Genomic DNA, 17,180 nt, shown 5'->3' on the forward strand with positions numbered 1-17,180 from the left:
GGTGAAGTGAGTGGAGAAAATCTGCTGGAAACTGTGTGTACAAAATGCTGATTGCCATTGGTGTTTCATGGGGAGTTCTATGTCCATGGTCAGATGCTGTTCTCATGGCTCACAGGGAGCAGGGCGTATCTCTATGGGATTTTTCCCAGAGAAAAATACTTGTTCTGCTTTGATTTTCACAAAAAAATTAAGGTAGATGTTTCCTATGTGATGGATCTGAGCAAGGCTCCAGAGTAAGGAAATGACTGAGGATGTGCACGCTAAAAGAGGTGTCAAAACTTATGTTAAAAGAACTTTGCTTTCATAAAGTCAAATCTCGAAAAGATTAGAGTCCTGACTCGGGAGCTTCCTACATGACATCTGTGTAGCTGGGTGCGTATCTTTCATCCTGGATAGTCACATATTTATTTTTTTTTATTGATTTAGGTCCAGACCCTGTTTGGTCCAGTCCCAGGGAGTGCTAGCCAAAAAAATAGTCTGATTTTCATTTGAATGAAACCAAATATTCTGGAAACGTTCTCTTTTTCCAGTTCCCAAGCAGCCAATAAAGGTAGCAACGCCTCTAAAAATAAATAAATAGATGAGAGAGAGAGAGAGAGAGAGATAAATAAAAATCTCAAACTGTAAGACAAAAAAAAATTCTCGCTGCTTTGGCATAAAGCCAAAGGAGGAAAGAGACATTCCTGAGGTAGAATTATTGGGAAGATGCTTCTTGGGGAGGACTCTGTAAGGGTCCCCTCGCCCTGCATCCTGCTCTGCCCCGCGTTCGCCTGCAAAATTCACGGGATTATCCCCGTTTCACTCGGGATGAGGGGAAGCGTTGGGACAAATGCCGCCGGGCCGGTGGGGACACCGTTTCGCTTCCCCCAGAGGGGTGTCCGCGGCGGGCCGGCCGGGCCGGCCACCAGGCGCTGGGCACTGAACGAATTCACCTCCCAGCTGGGCACAGAAGCTGGTTTTGGGGGTAGAAGTTTAGTCCCCCGTCTCCCAGCCCCGCCTGCCCCTCGGCTGAAGAGCCTGGCTGCGCAGGGCCGCGCTGGTGCCGCTTTGCCGACGGCACTGCCCGGGCGCTGCCGGCCCCTGCTCCGCGTGGGGGGTCGGGAGGGGTGCGACCACCCCCTTACTTCTTCCTAGGGGGGCCGTGAAACCCGGGGCTCCAGGGCCGAGAGGGTCTGACAAAACGAAATTAACACAAAAATGGGTTTCCCTAAAGAAACAAAAATTAAAAGCAACTAAAATAAAATCCTTTCCCCTGCCCCTGCTCATTGCCAGGGGTGGAAACGGGCCACGGGCGCAGCCCCCGGCGGCCGGTGCCGCGGGAGGGGCGAGGGGGAGCCCAGGCGCTGCGGGGCCGGTTGTGGGCCCGGGCCGTCGGGGAGCGCTCGGGACCTCTCCTGCGGGAGGGCTGCCACCCGACGGCAGGTCCGCTCGGGCCGGGGAGAAGGAAACGCCACCTGAAGATGCAGCCGTGGGCATCCCCTGCTCTGACCCCCAGTGCGGCCGGGAGCTGGCCCCGGGCCTGGAGGCGGCATTGCAGGAGGTGCGGGACCGGCGGCCCTCGTGGGAGCTGGGCCTGATCGACGGGGTGGGGACAGACACGGGTGGCGTTCCCCTTCCCCACAAGTGGCCGGGGAGGGTTTGGGGCTGGGCTGAGCATCAGCCTGCGGTCGCGGGGCCGGGGGAGGGGGGCTCTGCGCTGCCCCTCTGCCCCTGGCCGGCCCCTCCAGGGCGCCTCGGTGTTTTCCCACCCCTGCCCTCCCGGCTGGTGCCGCAGCCCCTCCCGTCTCCTTAAATTAACCCACAAAGGCGATCTCTCGCCCAGAAGTAGGGCACAGGAAAGTTTGGGGCAGAGGAGCCGGAAGATTCTTGCCGTTGGCTGCGATTCATCAAAAAGCCCCTTCATTATGAACAGCCCAGTTCCTATCCAGGGCGGGGGACCGCCTTGCCGCCAGCCTTCACCCCCCGGCGCACCCCTTTCCCCCCAGCCTCGCCCCCCGGGGCCAAGGCGCCAGACGCGGCGGCACCGCCCGGCCCGGCCCCGCACCGCCTTCCCGGGGGCGGCTCGCCCGGCCTCGGCCCTCCCCGGGGCTCGGGGCTCCCCGGGGCCCAGGCGCTTGCCCATCTCACCCCCTGCTCCCCCCCGGGAAAGCAGCCTTCCCCCGCTGGCGTCCCCCGGGGGCGGCTCGGCAAAGCAGGGGTGAGGGATAACCCCTTTTTCTGGAGAGGAAGGCAATGTCTGATGCAATGCAAGGTCTGGTTTCCCCGTGTCCGCTGCAGGGCGGACGACCCGGGGCGGGCCGTCCAGGACCTCCCATCCCCCTCGCGACCCTGGGACAAGCCTGCCCTGATGGCATTTGCTTTCTCTTTCATTTGGTGATCGTTTCCCTCTGCGGCTGCGGCCAAACACTGCACGCGTTGAAATGCGCGCTGAGACCGGTAACGCGCTGCCTGCCGTAAGGTTTCCTACAGACGCCGCGCAGAGGTTAACCATAATTTTGATGACGATTCTTCAATCAAATCATATTCTTGCTGTATAACTGTATGTACACAAAACTGGCAAATCCGTCAGTTTTACTACTGAAGAATTTTTCTTTTCCAAATAAAGACTAAGGAAAACCTCAAGTGTCACCGCGTTGTTGGGCTATCTAATGATGCAGAGGCAGGAGAACGCGTGCTTTCCCATCAGTGCTGCAAGATACGGTACCCACAGACGGGATCCCATGGATTGAGGGGAAATTTGGTGGAGGCAATGCTGGATGTGAAGACCCTCCCTAAAGTTAAGCATCACTCTTCTCTGCAGCGGGAGTGCAGGAAAAAGGAGCTGCATCTTTTCTCCATTTATTACCTGGAAAACAGAGGGCAGAAACAGTTACGGTGTTTCCTAGAGGCTAAACATTCCCATAAAGAACTTACAGTGGTTTTACAACCCGCCTTGCACAGAGACCACGGGTGGGCGGTGGGCGATGTAAGGGATGGGGCTCTCCCTGTCCCCACCTCCCAACAGCTCCAGAAAATCGCGCACGACCTGAACGCGGAGCTGCTGTGCAGGTCTTTGCCCTTGATTTGCCGGTGGACTATAGGAAAAAATAATATTCGAGGAATAAACAACTAATGCACGATATTTCGTTAAGGGAAATAGCAGTAGGTGATTACGATGACGTTGTAAAGTGTGCTGAGTATTTCTTGCCGCATTTCCTTGTGATTTTAACACCCACCAAACCCAGATTTGTTTGGTTTACATACAAAATTAAGGTAACTGCTAGAGCCTAATAACTCGTGTTATTTCTTTCGACTTAACTAGATTTAGCTTATGTTAAAAACATACATTCAGTTTAAGTAGATGGTGAAATGTTATTGATCTAGGCATCGTCTTTTTCAAGGTTAAAAAACAGAGAATTGACACGTCATTGAAAAATGCTGTTTGAACATAGCAACGAAAATAAATTAGGTCTTTCTATTGAGGAGATTGACAAAATCCCACCAGAAATAAGTGAAATAAACAGTATGAAACAGGTATAACGGTGAAACTGTTTTTAAAGAGTAAAAACTTAAAAAAGAGTTTTTAAAGAAGCTTTGAGACAAGCTTCGGTCATACGGACACAAAAGGTGCAACTGGGTTGATAGCCTAATTTTGACAAGTGTCAAGACTTAAAGACAGTGCCAGGGAAAAAACAGGAGGAGAAGAACTGCAATTTCAGCACCAGAAAAAGCCCGTTCCCAATGTGAGGAATGGCTAGGTGGCCGCTACCTAACTGACAGGTTTTTAAATGTGCCTGAAGATGGTGCTGTTTGGATAGTAGAAGTAAGGTCTCTGACAGCTGCAGCGAAGTGTTGTATTTTGAAAAAGAATTTGCTCACCCGAAATTATGTTAACAGCAGATTACTCTAGCAGCGCTTCGAAAATCTAAACAGTGGAGACGTATTGAAAAAAAAAAAAAAGGCTTAACAAGCAACATAATTCTAGATAATTTCAGAAATTAATAATGTCACTGTGATAAAGCAGTTTCTGGTAAGTTGAAATTTTGGTCCCAACGCCTATCAGCAGATCTCACCCTCCCACGCCAGCCTGGCTGCTTCTGCTTCTGCTTCTGCTTCTGCTTCTGCTTCTGCTCACCCCCCTGACGCCCCTCGCTAGGTACAGCCTTTGTAAACTTGTATCCGTGCACCCAGTGCCCTAAGGAAAAGAGAAGTTGCAGGAAAATATTCATGGCTGATTTTTATTCAACAGATAGTGAAGGAAATTAAAGTAGAATTTCCCACTATGTACAAGCTTTCATGTTATTAAGCTTGATTTTAATGTGAATCCAAAATGATCCGCTATAGTTTATGACAGTTAGTTCAACTCTCTTGGCCAGGCTGGGAACCAGATTTTCTTCTCATAGTTTTAATAAAGGAATTTTTAGAAGGTCACCGGGAGCTAAACTAGTAGATTCGAAAAGAAATGTACTGGCATATGTAAGACACTTCCCTGCAATTAGCAGTAAATAATTTGAGGGCAAAGCTAGCTTTCTGGCAAAATACAGTTCCTACAGAATTTATGTTTTCCCCTAAACTGCACAATGCTTTTTAATACCATATGCCAATCTGGGAATCTCAAACATAATAATTAGCTTTGAGTTTTTGGAACACTTCATAAAGCCTGGATTAATCCCAACTGTATTATCTGGTGTCAGTTACTGTAAGTTGGAGACGCAGCATACCAAGTTACCAGCCAGTGAACTGTGCAATAATGACCATATGCTGCATGCTATTTCTTGTCTTTCTTCTTATATATATATTCTACCTATAACTTGTGCTAGATCCAAGTAAGGGAAAACCCATGTTTGCTCCTGATCCAAAGCAAAGCATGCTGCATTTTACGTAAAGCGGATGTCTCCCAAATGGCAGGCTTTAAATCAACCCCCTGCCAAGCCATTGTACTGAAATACATGTTGCTTTTTAGGACTTTAAGTTTACTTCCTCGGCAGAAAAGTGTTATCCCAGCACTATCTAATGACCCGCCATAGAACGTTAACAGCTTGTAGGGTCAGTCTTGAATGGAAGTGCAGCCTTTGCATGGATTAAAGCATAGGAAGCCCTTCCTACAGCCTGTTGCTGTCTACTGCCCTCCCTCACTGTAACAGCTTTGGCTTTGCCTCTCCCGTCAGAGTCCCTGCTCTGTGCTGCCCTGTGGGAAGAACTCCTCAGAGCTGGGTCAGCAGTCTCAGTTAGTCTGGCAGTGAAGTCTCCACTTCAGAGGAGCCAAGAGCACCTGAGAGGTTTGCATAGGAGCCCGTGTGGGCGGCTCATTATTTTCTGGTAATTTCATTATCTTTCTTACTTTTGCCCCAGAACCAAGTTCGAGGTGGCCTTCTAAGTGTCACCAGAGGGACTGCAAATCGACAGCTAATGTAACTGAATTGCTTTGTGATGGTGGTTTGCTTCCTTTTCTAGCAGGATCAGGAGCCCTCAAACCAGGGAGCTTTGGGCCACAGGGCTTACATCCAGCGTGCAGAATCAAATCCAGGGTGAATAGTGCCTAGGGTCTGATGAATCACTTTGCTTTCTAGTGTGTCCTCTGACAAAAATACAGACGTTAATGATGCCGTTTATCTCATTGTCTTTGCAGGTGGGAATCAGTTGCCAAAGCAATGTGTCTGGTCTTCCAGCCATATAGCATTAAGAGATCCTGTTCTGGCACCATGTGAGTCTCCCAGAGGTCCCATGTCATACTTGAAGTCCCATGCAAGTGTCTTGAATGTCTTTGGGAATATCAAAAGTCACTAAGTAGTGACATTTAAGCAACCTATGCGCTGGACATGTGTACCTCAGCCAGCTACCATGGGCACTCCTCACAGTCAGTTAAGGGGTTTAGTCACTTTTCAGGCACAGTGTATCTGATAAACGTGTCCTGTGAATGAGACAGGACTGTGTGCTAGGTTCATGTTTCTGTGCAGTTTAGGGTGTCTAGGCTGGCTGTAAATGTCTAAATTACAGATGATTTCCACTCCAAATAACCCAGGTTCTGTTTTTCTGCTTTATGTAGTAATAAAAATGGAAGTGATGCTGGTGGACCCGGAACATCTGTGTTTTTCAGTCTCCAAAGGCCTCACAGATTCTGGTTGGGAGGGAGAAAATAGCTTTTCCAAAGAAGTCATGAGAGTGCTTCCCAAAAATGTGAAGATGCTTCCAAGGCATTAAAATAGGAAAAAAAGGAAAACCTAAGGAGGAACACAAACTCATTCTTTCAAAAGAACCTCACCAGAGTTGTCCATATAGAGCAGCTTGTTCTGTGTTGTGGTGGTGTTTCTATTTCAGCCCCAAAGCTAAGCACCCAGTAAGACCAAGTCCTATAAGACAACAGTAAAAGAGGGAAACGTATGAGGCTCAGTTTTCAGGCAACAGTGAAACAAGGTAAGCTAAATATCTATTAGTCCAAAGTCAGAAGTCATCTCAGGTAGAGTCAGACCTTGAACACAGGATTCCTCTGTGCTGGTCCAATTTTCCCAGCAAAATGACTTGTCTTCATCTTTGTAGAGACACATGGGTTTGGCAATGTACCGTGTAGGCTTTTTTTCAGCTAGATGTGAAAACTGAGGCAGGCTTTGTAGAAAATTCTGTAGTTGATTGGGTTTTCTAACTCTTTTTTCCCCCCTCTCTTTTTTTAATAGACAGAAAGACTGTGGCTCATGAAAAAAATCCACACTTGGAAACACTGCTCTTTGAGTTTGGTTATTAAGTGCTAAATCACTTTTAAACAGGTCTGCTTCCTATTTTTTCCATTTCCAAATATAAAATATGTCACTGTTTTGTCTTATGTGTTAAGATGTTAGATCAATATCTGAATAATTAAATGCAGCAGGGCAATGAACTGTTTAATTAGCCTTGAGGTTTTCAGAGTATTAGCTATTAAAACTAAATAGGAAAACTGGCTTGCTCTGAGCCCTTTTATTTATAAATTGCAACTTGGCAAAAGTACAGATCTAAGTTTATTATGCATTTGGATTGTGCAATACCGAACTGCTAGGAAAAACCTTAATCCATCTAGACCACAGCCATCACTTTTGTTTGCGATTGGTTACACGCACTACACTCTCGCAACATCTGTGAGCATCCCGATGGGTTCTGAAGTACTGGCACACTTTTGGAGCCGTTTAACACCACGGACCTCACCTGTGTTTCACTTTGACTGATTTTTTAGTAAGGGAGATGAGAAAAACGCAACCCTCGGTCCGGGTTGAAAGCGTTTTAGAGAGGTGTGTGCCTGCTCCGGGTGGGATTTGGCCTCGAGGTGGCACTGTGATAAGGCTGGTTGGGACTGCAGTGACACCAACTCAGCCAAGTAGCTTGCTGCCCTGGTATTTAAGCAATTTAAACATATCTACACATCATATCTATGGGCTAGGGTTAACAAGGATGTTCTTCTATATCATCTTATTTTCACTTATGTTTCACTTACATTAACATTTCCCATTTTCTTCCATGCAAGTAAATATAGACACATATTTTGAAAGCAGATTGAAACACGCTGATAGAGCAATCCAGTACAAGAAGAAGAAATTAAAGGGGGGAGGAAAGAAAGAGAAGGATTTTAATCTTTTTCAACGTAAGTGCAGAGTCATCAGACGCTTTTTTTGTTTACTTTATTTACACAAGGAAGAAATGCAAAAGGCTGATTCCTGCTAGCAAAAGTATTTTTCCACATATTGCTTCACAGGTGTAGTGTTTCATACCAAGGGAGTCTGGCTACATGTGCACCTGGGAAAAATGTCAGGTAAGATTGCAGAATAGAAATAAGTCAAGTCTGGAACAGGGACTTTGTGGCCTATGGTCAGACATCACTGTCTTGAAATAGGTCAGATCCAGACACTTACTCAGAAAATTCCCAACTCAGGAAAAGGCACAGATTTTGGATTAATTTCCTCAGATCTCATCTAGATCCAAACTATTCTTGCTAAATGGAAGCATAAACTCACACGCCAGCTAATAATTTCCCCAGATTCAGACTCCGTGAATGACAACCTTAAGATTTTTAAACTTCTTCTAAACATGTTGATCATGGTAGAATTTTAAATAGTGTCTACATATCCTGCTTAATTTCTGATTAGGTACCAATAATGCCTTTAGGATTTATTAGTGCTTGCAAAATTGCTAGTAGTAATCTAATCTGGAATATTAACCTGAATTTAAATTGAACCTAAAGAATCTGTAGGTTCTCATTAGGTGTCAACAAGGCTCCCAAACCTCTCTAAGTAACACTGAGGGTTACTCAGGATCAGTAACATGCAAATACTGATTAACTCTCCTTCCCATGCCTCGTGCAAACTGTAGATTTGATCCTTATGGAAAGAAGAAATCAGATTCCCCAGACTCAGGTTTCTCAAGGATAATCCACATTTAAATATGTACCTCTTCAGGATAAGGTAGGTTTTTTTGAGCCAAATCTCAGTGGATTTCATTTTTTTTTTTTTTAAATGGCTTTAGTAGATATATCAAAAGGAAAAAAACATATGTAGGAACACTTGGAATATCAGCACAGGACAGAAGGCAATAACACAAGATCAGATAAAAAGATGCTTGATGTTTCTGACTCAGAATCAATGTCTCTTTAATCCACTGTTGATGCCAGTGGTGCTCACAAGACTTCACTGACCATCACAATGTCCAAGGAAATATTTCTTTGACACTTTTTTTTTTGTGTGTGTGTGTGTGTGAATTGAACGCAAGGTTAAGATCCACGTAACCAAACATAATTAATTCAGAAAAATATAATTGTTTTGCTTAAAAAACAATTAAAATTAAGCTGGAAATGAAGAGTTCCAGATGATTCAATTGGTTTTTATCCCTGTGGACTAAAAGAACAACAAATCTAAACACCGTGTTTTTTATCCTCAGCTGAACTTGACATCAACTTCACTGTGCCATGTAATAATTGGGTCACTGTCACACAAAACTTGCCATTTTATGTAAGGGAACGGCTGCCATGCATCTCTGTAGGGCATAGTTTTGAGGCTACATGCATACATTTTTAAGGGTAAGCAGGAGATGGAGTGATGAGTCAGGTCTTTATTCTGCTTCTGCTGTTCTTCACACTAAAAGGCACAAATGGAGAAAGGATTATTGCAGCTAGACAAGCTAGAAGCAGCCAGAAAATGAGGAAATAAAGAAAGGTAGGCTTTATTTCAATCAGCTTCAACCAGCTAGAAGTTAGGTGTTTGGTTTAATGTCATTGTCCTCTACAGTGATGTCTGGCACCACTTGGTGGTAGCGTTCATCCCTGCCAATTTGGGGTGCATGGAGAGGGGAGATGGGTCACCTCAGCAGGTGCCCCTCTGCACAGGAAAAGTCAAGATAAATCTATCAGACTTGACACCTGACTTCTGGCTGGCTCCTGCCCCAGGTGGGGATCCTGGAACGCTGGAAACATGTGCATGCTGCTGTGGACAGCCACCTTGTCTAACGCACACATCCTCCATCCCAGCTGAACCCTGTGGAGACCTGGTGGTGTTTGAGCCTTTGGTCTGACAACCAGAAAGTACCGATAAGATCATGCTCAGGCTGAATATCCTGATTGTCAAACGTTCAGGAGACACATGAAAGCAAAGGCTGTGTTCAGCATCTTGGAGAGCAATTGCAAGCAGATGGTGGACATGTTTCTCTCTTGCTAAATGTAAGAGGACAGCTTCTTAGGCACGACCAAGACTGGATGACCTGTTGGGGCTGCTGAGAGGATTGAAACCACCTCACCCTAAGCAAGGAGCAGGGCAGGGTCAGGCAATCTCTGCAAAAGGTGGAGACAGAGCACGTAATGTTTCAGCAGCTCTAAGATACACAACAGAGTGTGTTACCTGCTGACAGCTCCGGAGCAGAGGGATGCCAAAAGACCCCAAGCTCCTGCTACAGAGGGTGCCAAAATCCTGGAGTGCTGGCATCCTTCCAGCTATTTCCCCTCTGTTGTTTTCCCTGCTGATCTGTGCAAGCAGCCAGACAGTAGATGCGGATGAGGGAAAGCCTTCTTAGTTCATCTGGTTTACCTCTTTGACAAGGTAGACATATGCCCTCCATTTTCTGCATGGGAACAGTCAGCTCTGTGAGGAAGCACCGTTACAAATCACCTGGAATAAGTTTCTGAAAGGTTCCTCTCCTGTACCTCGACAGCACAGTTGGCATGAAGAAGAAAAGTAAGTATTTGCAAAAAAGACTGGCTTTAGGATACAAGGGACCTAAGTATCAACCCCCTGACCCCAACTCGCCAAATGTTCTTTTCCTTTACTGCACGGAAGCCCCATTCAAGCACAAGCCTTGTTTGCTTATTTATTGAGTACATATGTTTTACGGAGTCTATGATCTGCAGAAAACATTCCAGTTTTTGGACCCAAGGGCAAAATCCTTCTTTCCAATCTGCACAGCTGATCTTTACGCTGATATTTTGCTCTTCCTAAGGGATTTCTGTGCAGTGAGGGAAAGAGAAATACCAGAGCTCAAATCCACCAGGTGTATCTGAAAGGAAAAGCCTGCTTTGTTGTCCTCCTCATTGCCTCCCGCAGCAAAAGGAGAAATGTAAAAAGGACAATGCAATAGAAAATATGACAGCTGATATTGCTAGTATTTAATAAACTGACTGTTTTGAACTAAACCTGGTGGCTTTTTGCAATGCCAGTTCCACCAGCATTAGCAAGACTTCATAGCTCAGCAAAGTAATGAAGATACTTCTCTCACACCCAACTTAGGTGTTTTCTGTGAGAAAGAGCAACATTTTGGAAAAGGCTTCCTTTCCACTCTTTAGATGTGTGTGATCTTGGATCACCCCTCTAGTTTCTCTTCCTTTTTTTTCCCCCAAGTGTAGTCATTTCCAATAAGGTTCATGAAGGGTTTCTGCTTTTGAAGGTCCCAAATGGCTTAAATCACTCCTAGCACAAATGCACTCTCTATTGTGGAAACTGAAACCTGCCACACCATAAGGTGATCTATATATTAGAACCAGATATCCCTTCACATCTGCATTTCCAAGCAGTGATGTGGTATGTTTTGAGTTAGCCTACTTTTAGAGTGGCTCCTCAGATAGAGATACAGCTATAAATACTGCTAAAGGGCTGGTGTTTGCCAGGCTTTTGCAAGGATGCTATCTAGGGAGAGGAAGATGTGTAGGCAAGAGGTACTCCCCTTTGCAAAACACACATCAACTACCCAAACTACCATAACTGCACACTGTGATGACGAGCACCTTTTCTTCTTACTGTCTGAGGAAACTGCTGTCCCTTGCCAAGCAAACAGCAGGGTTTTGGCTGCTTCGGGTTGGATCCATGCTGGCCCCATCCTCTAGTCCTAAGTGCAAATGGCATAGCTTGTGTCTGCAGACTACATGCTCTTCCACTTCAAAACAGACTGGTCTGATACCTACCAGGACCAGACTGTGGACTTTATTATTCTATAAATGCCCTGACATGGCCTGGAAGGGGAGTAGTAAGCCAAAATCTGCCAGGGAGTAAGTTTACAGTGAAGACTTTGAACAGGCACTTGTCTAAACCTGTGCCACGATTCTTTCTAGCTTGCCTATACATGCTCAGCCAAGAAAGGCAAGTCATATGAAGCATTTGAGCAGGACAAGGGAAGACCAAGTCATCTGTGACTCAGAGTGGAGACACCACACCATCACTGTGTGCTTGCTAAAGGGAGCAGTCCCACCTGCAACTGAGTGCCTTCGCCTCATAAAATCCAGTTAACTGCATCTCCCCTCAGAGCTGCCCTTCACCCATCTGCACCATGGTATGTATTGTCATGAAGCAGCAAGAAATCCTCCCCAAGACCAGACAGCTGGAAGGAGACATGTGAAGTGATCCATCTGTCTTTTCTTACATGACAGTTACTCCCTGATTATGTGGACAATATTGGCTAGATATGGTTTATCTTTAAGAAGAGCACAGGATGAAAAGGTTAGATGTAGAGGTCTCCACTTTGATTAATCCTCCCAGTAGATGTGGTAAGAGAACTTTGCATGACAGAAGGCGATAAAAGGGCTATTGCACCTTCTCCTACTTAGCTGGTAGGACGTACCTCTTTGACACACAACACGGGTGTACCTTCAGCCCTCTTTGCCCATCTCTCCAGTACTGCCTCCATTTAAATCAAGACTTTAGCTTGCTCTGGGTAAGACATGGATTTACAAAGTGTGATATGGAAATTTTCCTGCAGCAAGTCCACCTATCGCTCCAATTTCAGATAACTGCAGTGTAGATTTTATTATTCATAGCCAGAGGCTTGTGTAAATTTCTGGTTTGACTTCTCATGTCCTCACAAGGACAGAATGCTGGCCATGGTGTTCAGGTTTCATAAGGAACTGCTATGGGAACTGGCTTGTGCCATCCTAACACAACTCAAGGAGTTTGTGAAGTCAAAGGGGAATCTTGTGAGAAGGAGCTGATATAGCTGGGTTTCCTGCCGAGCCCCATGAGATCCCGGGGAAGATAGAACATCTCAGTGCTGCTTGCTGAGGGAAAGCAAACAGAGCTTTACCACCGAGTTCACTCAGTGTTTGACCCAGCCTTCCTACTGCTTCAGGGTTCTCTAGGACTAATCAGACTTGATAACAAAATAATTCAGAACAAGAAAGTGAATGCATCTGGGGTTTCCATGGATTTACATTAGGATCTGAGTTCATTACAATATTAATTTTGACTAGGTCCAGTCCTTTCTAAAGGCATTTCAACACTACTTTCACGCTATGTGAAAATGTTATTTTTTGTACACCATAATAAACATATTTGCATGTATGTAACTGTATATATCTCCAGATACATATCTCCACATATGCTGGAGCATTGCAATTTTATTTATAATACAATCCAGAACCATTTGAAAATTACTTTCATCCCCAGATTTTAATGACTCACATAAACTCTAACTACTCATTGTTTTCTATAAAGATTATCTCTGAACTGACTCAAAAATTCGTGGTTTTACATTTGTATATGTATCATTGTGACAGAGTTTTTTGGTGGGAAAATCTATATGCCTCACTTAAATATGATTTGCAAAGGTATAATTTTCACATGACAATGAAAAAAGGTTTCCTTGATCTAATCACAGTTTTAAAGCTTGGTATGTTGTCCTCTTCTATGGTAAAGGAATTACAGGTCAGTGGAAAGGAGATGCTTTCTGTTTTCTATCTATGCAGAGCTCACTCACCTTTTATTAATATAACTCACAAATATAGGTGATTTTTTTTATTTAATAAAGCTCCATGTAATTTTCACAAGTTTTCTTAAACCTTTCCCTTTGGAATACACACAGTTTCAATCATTTTACTATAAAAGTGCAAAAGCTAGTGTAATTTTTACCCCAGTGTTAATGTTATTTGCAGGCTAACTTTGATCCATGCATCAATTTTCCTTTTACACAACTGTAAAAGACAAAGGATGTTTTGTACTGTAAGTTCTTAATACTTTCTTTGATTGAATTTGGCTCTGTCCTGGAATTAATCTAAAACTCCTGAGTCAATCAGATTTAAGAAGGTATGAGTTTTTTACTAAATTCACTAAGCTCCAACTGTTTTTGAAGTTTGATCTAAGAATCCAATGTATCGACACATGGGGAAGTTCATTACAGTCCTTGAAAATGGCTTAACGCTTCACTAAAATCATTCAAGATTGGATCAGGGAAGGAAAACAGCATTTTAATGAAATTTTACTTCAGAATCCTCAGCTTCAACTTCTGGCAGAAAATCTTTAGATTCGAACTGTAGGTGCATACAAATTAGAGTTAAAGTCTACCTTGTTAATTAAAAAAATACTTTTATTTTCTTATCTTGCATAACACAAAAATCAAATGCTAAATGTTATTTCAAAATATAAAGAGTTATATACTGTTGTGGCAGTGCAGTATTTTCTTTTCTCTTGATCTTTTGTTTTAGGCAAAGCCAAGAGTTGTGTGCAGTGTTTCATTTCAGGAGATCTGCATTTTCTGAGGGAAAATAATTCCAAAAGTCTTATGGATAATAGGTCAATGTTCAATAGCTCTGAAAAGTAATTTTTTTTTTTTACTCTGTCTCTGTATTTTCCAACTTGATTGTTAACAGAACAAAATATCCATGGTTAGGTCTGGTAAGGATCTCTTTCCATAATGCTCTTTTGTCTGCATAACAATAATAAAAGCTTTATTGGCACCTATTTCACATGACCTCCATAATTCTCCTGTGGCTGACCCTAACCAGTACCAATAAAACCATGCATTCTCTCACTGTACATAAAAAAAAAAAAAAAAAGAAAAAAGAAAAAAAAAAGAAAAAAAGTCATGTTAAAATTGTGTCAGGAAATAAATGCCAAAGAACTTTCTGGAAAAGTCACTTTTAAAACAGGACTGTGTTATAATTGTTAGCTCATTTCACTAGGGACTACCTTTTTTTAAAGACACCATATAATTTCTGATGATCCATTTTCAACCCCTCTCCCCACGTCCATTCAGATATTTAATAAATATTTCTGAAAGGGCTCCGGAATTTTAGCGCATGGGAATAGATATTCCCCAAAATCATTCTCAAAGAGTTTTCTTTGCTAGTATATTCATGTACCCAAGGATATTCCCCAGTCTGACAATTTATTATGGGTTAAAATACCCTTCATACAGCAAGGACCCAGCACTTCAGCGATGCAGTTCATGCTTCCAACAGTGTGACATCTATAACGAGCAACAAACAGGTATCATGGACAGTCAGAACATGCCACAGGCTTCAAGTGTCCTTCCAAAGCAGTTAATAACTATTTGTGAATAATGAATACATCCACGGAAACCTGCGTGGGTTGTGCAGCACCCTTGAAAGGGGAAAAGTTCTCTGCCAGTATGACTGATGGTGAAGATTTCGGTAGGGTTGGGTTCATAGAGGTAATTTACTGGGGGGGGCAGGGGGATCCAATGATTATCAGTTTTTCTGTTTCCGCATCTTCAGAGACCCCTTAAAAATTTACTGCAAATTCAGAAAAGAGTTCCACAAAGTGTTGCTGCACTTCAGTGCTATTTAAACCACATCTGAAAGTGTTTAGGGTTTTCTCTACCTGCAGGAAAAAAGGGGGGGTCCTGCTGCCGTGTCCTTTGCAGGTTCCCTGCTGGAAAGGCCACCCAAAATGGGGTATCCCCGAGGGCTGCGCACAGGACCCTCACCCAGGTGGGCCTCCCCCAGGAGCTGAGGGGGCCCCCCTTCCCCCAGCTCCCCTGGAGGAGGAGGAAGAGGAAGATATTACACAGGGGTTTAGAGGTGCAAACATCTTCTGGTTGCTCTTTTATTTTAAGGTTTTCTTTAAGTAGATATCCAAGCCATACCACCACCACCTCTGCTCCTCCAAAGGAGCATTGGACCCAAAAAACAAACACTGCTTCCGAGCATCTGCTTTTGAGTTTTGGTGGCTCACGGCTGTTTACTGAAGATGCGTATACGGTCTTTATTTGTTTTATTTTTACAGTTAAACCGAACCTGGCTGAAAAACTATTTTTATCTAGCAGTATGTGCGCATATATATATATAAATAATGTATATATGTAAATACGTATCTATAGATATACATCTCAGTATATCAACCAGAGGCAGATGTTAGCCAAGAATTTCCTTACCCGGCAGCGCTGCCGCCTGACCCGTTAGGAGGGTGATAGGAACTGGGCGACCTGTGCAGTGCAGGTTTTTGGCACGGAGAAGGGAGGCTGATTCGCCACCCCCACAAGCCACCCCCTCCCGCAGCGCTCGGGGTCAAACGACCCGGGCTCGAAGCGTACGGCGGGCCCTCGGAAGCGGCCAGGAGCAGAGGTTAGGCAGGGAGCGCTGAAGCCTGTCTTTCATTTCGCTGCTATTTTACGACACATCGAGGCAGTGCTGATGGGGGGAGAGCACGGGGAGACATCAAACACCAGCTGGGTAATTGCATTCACATTGCAGGCAGGCCCGTTCCAGCCCGGCCGGGAGGCGCCACGACAGCGGCGGGAGCGGCCGGCCCGGCATCACCGTGGCTCACCGGAGGCTCTTGCCCTGCCTTGTTTTCGGCCCCACATGTAGCCCTCCTTCTGCTGGTTTCCTCCGGAGCCCGGCCCCAAATCCCCGCTCCTCCCTGCCCCTTGCGCGGCAGCCGGCCTTGCTTTGCACCCACGTCGAGCCAACCCTGTCGAAGGCTCAGGCGCCGTTGGAGATGGTGACAGGGGGCATATCTCACGGGCACCCCACGCCAGGTGGCCGGCGGGCATCCCACGCCAGTGATCGGCACGGACTGGGAGCCAGAACTGCTCAGCAGGAGAGACCCCACCTGCAGCGGCGCCGGGGCCGCTGGCCGCAGCCTTCCCGCACCTCCCAGAGCTGCCAGCGGTCTGGAGGTCTCCAAAGCCGCGGGATAAAACACGTACCGGGGAAAGAAACAGAGACAGAAATGGAAAAAATAAGGGTCTCGCCACCTGCAGTCTAAATCTGGTCTCAAAGCCACCTCTGCCGAGAACGGAGGCAGGCGGGAGCTTGCTGCCCAGGGAAAGCCTTTCCACCCAGCTGCCTGCAAAAAATAAAAGGTTCACGGTGCCGCGAAGAGATGGCTGGGGAGGAGAGGGTGGTGAGGGAAGGAGAGGTCCTTGCCCGACCGGGGGGTTAGCCCGGGGTGACCGCAATGCCCTCGGCACAAGGGGACACCCCACCCCGCGCTACCCCCAGGCAAACGACATCGAAAGGAGTTGGGGCAGGGGCCTCCTTCTGGCATTAAATTACGAAAATACCATCACTGGCTGCTTTTTCTGCTCCCTACATGGAGCCCTGCTGGGTGGCTGCAGGGAGACATCCAGTAAACACATGCCCTTTTTCTCCTCCTCATCATAATAAGCACAAGGAGTATTAAGCACAAAATGTTAGTAGTCAAGTCACTACTGCAATGTGTGACTTAAACATAACTACAAGCTTAAAAAAATATCCCTTACCCACGGACATGTATGTACAAGTGTTATATTTGCAGGTATAGAATTATATCCATCCGATTTTGTGTTTCAGGAATATGTCTGAGTATACATGACTTTTCACAAACACAGTTCAGCATTATTGCACACCAAAGTTAGTTACACGTTATGCTAAAGAAATATGGAGGAGGAAAAAAAGCTAGAGCAAATTTACTCTTATTGATTTTATTAGGCTATTTCTAAGTGGAAAGCAGATAATATTATGTAAACTGTAGGAACACTTTATAAAATAT

At 45.1% G+C, this 17,180-nt stretch overlaps 1 protein-coding gene and 1 long non-coding RNA gene across 3 annotated transcripts in view; one reads left to right on the top strand and one right to left on the bottom strand.

Moving 5' to 3' along the window:
- The window catches only part of LOC308071631, a 40,765-nt gene extending 26,776 nt beyond the window's left edge, over nt 1–13,989 (top strand). Inside the window, exons 2-3 of the long non-coding RNA XR_013931258.1 lie at nt 5,609–11,745; nt 13,889–13,989. This is a non-coding gene — a long non-coding RNA (uncharacterized lncRNA). The remainder of the gene's footprint in view (nt 1–5,608; nt 11,746–13,888) is intronic.
- LOC308071614 (uncharacterized protein) lies at nt 870–6,559 on the bottom strand. 2 transcript variants are annotated; one of them, XM_080407310.1, is made up of 3 exons: nt 6,449–6,559; nt 6,242–6,329; nt 870–3,904 (listed from the first exon to the last, which is right to left on the bottom strand). In XM_080407310.1, exon 3 carries the CDS (start codon nt 2,489–2,491, stop codon nt 1,223–1,225), a length of 1,269 nt encoding a protein of 422 aa, XP_080263436.1. In that variant the 5' UTR covers nt 2,492–3,904; nt 6,242–6,329; nt 6,449–6,559; the 3' UTR covers nt 870–1,222. The 2 variants fall into 2 exon arrangements, with proteins under 2 accessions (XP_080263436.1, XP_080263437.1); XM_080407311.1 differs by lacking the exon at nt 6,449–6,559 and having other exon boundaries at nt 870–2,845; nt 3,859–3,904; nt 6,242–6,331.
- Nucleotides 13,990–17,180: the final 3,191 nt, after the last annotated feature.

This window comes from Falco punctatus (assembly GCF_963210335.1).
Source record: "Falco punctatus genome assembly, chromosome: 1".
Taxonomy (NCBI): domain Eukaryota; kingdom Metazoa; phylum Chordata; class Aves; order Falconiformes; family Falconidae; genus Falco; species Falco punctatus.

What these genes read in the sequence shown, in the direction of transcription:
- LOC308071614 (XM_080407310.1), bottom strand. Translation starts at nt 2,491, where the DNA reads ATGGTTAACCTCTGCGCGGCGTCTGTAGGAAACCTTACGGCAGGCAGC.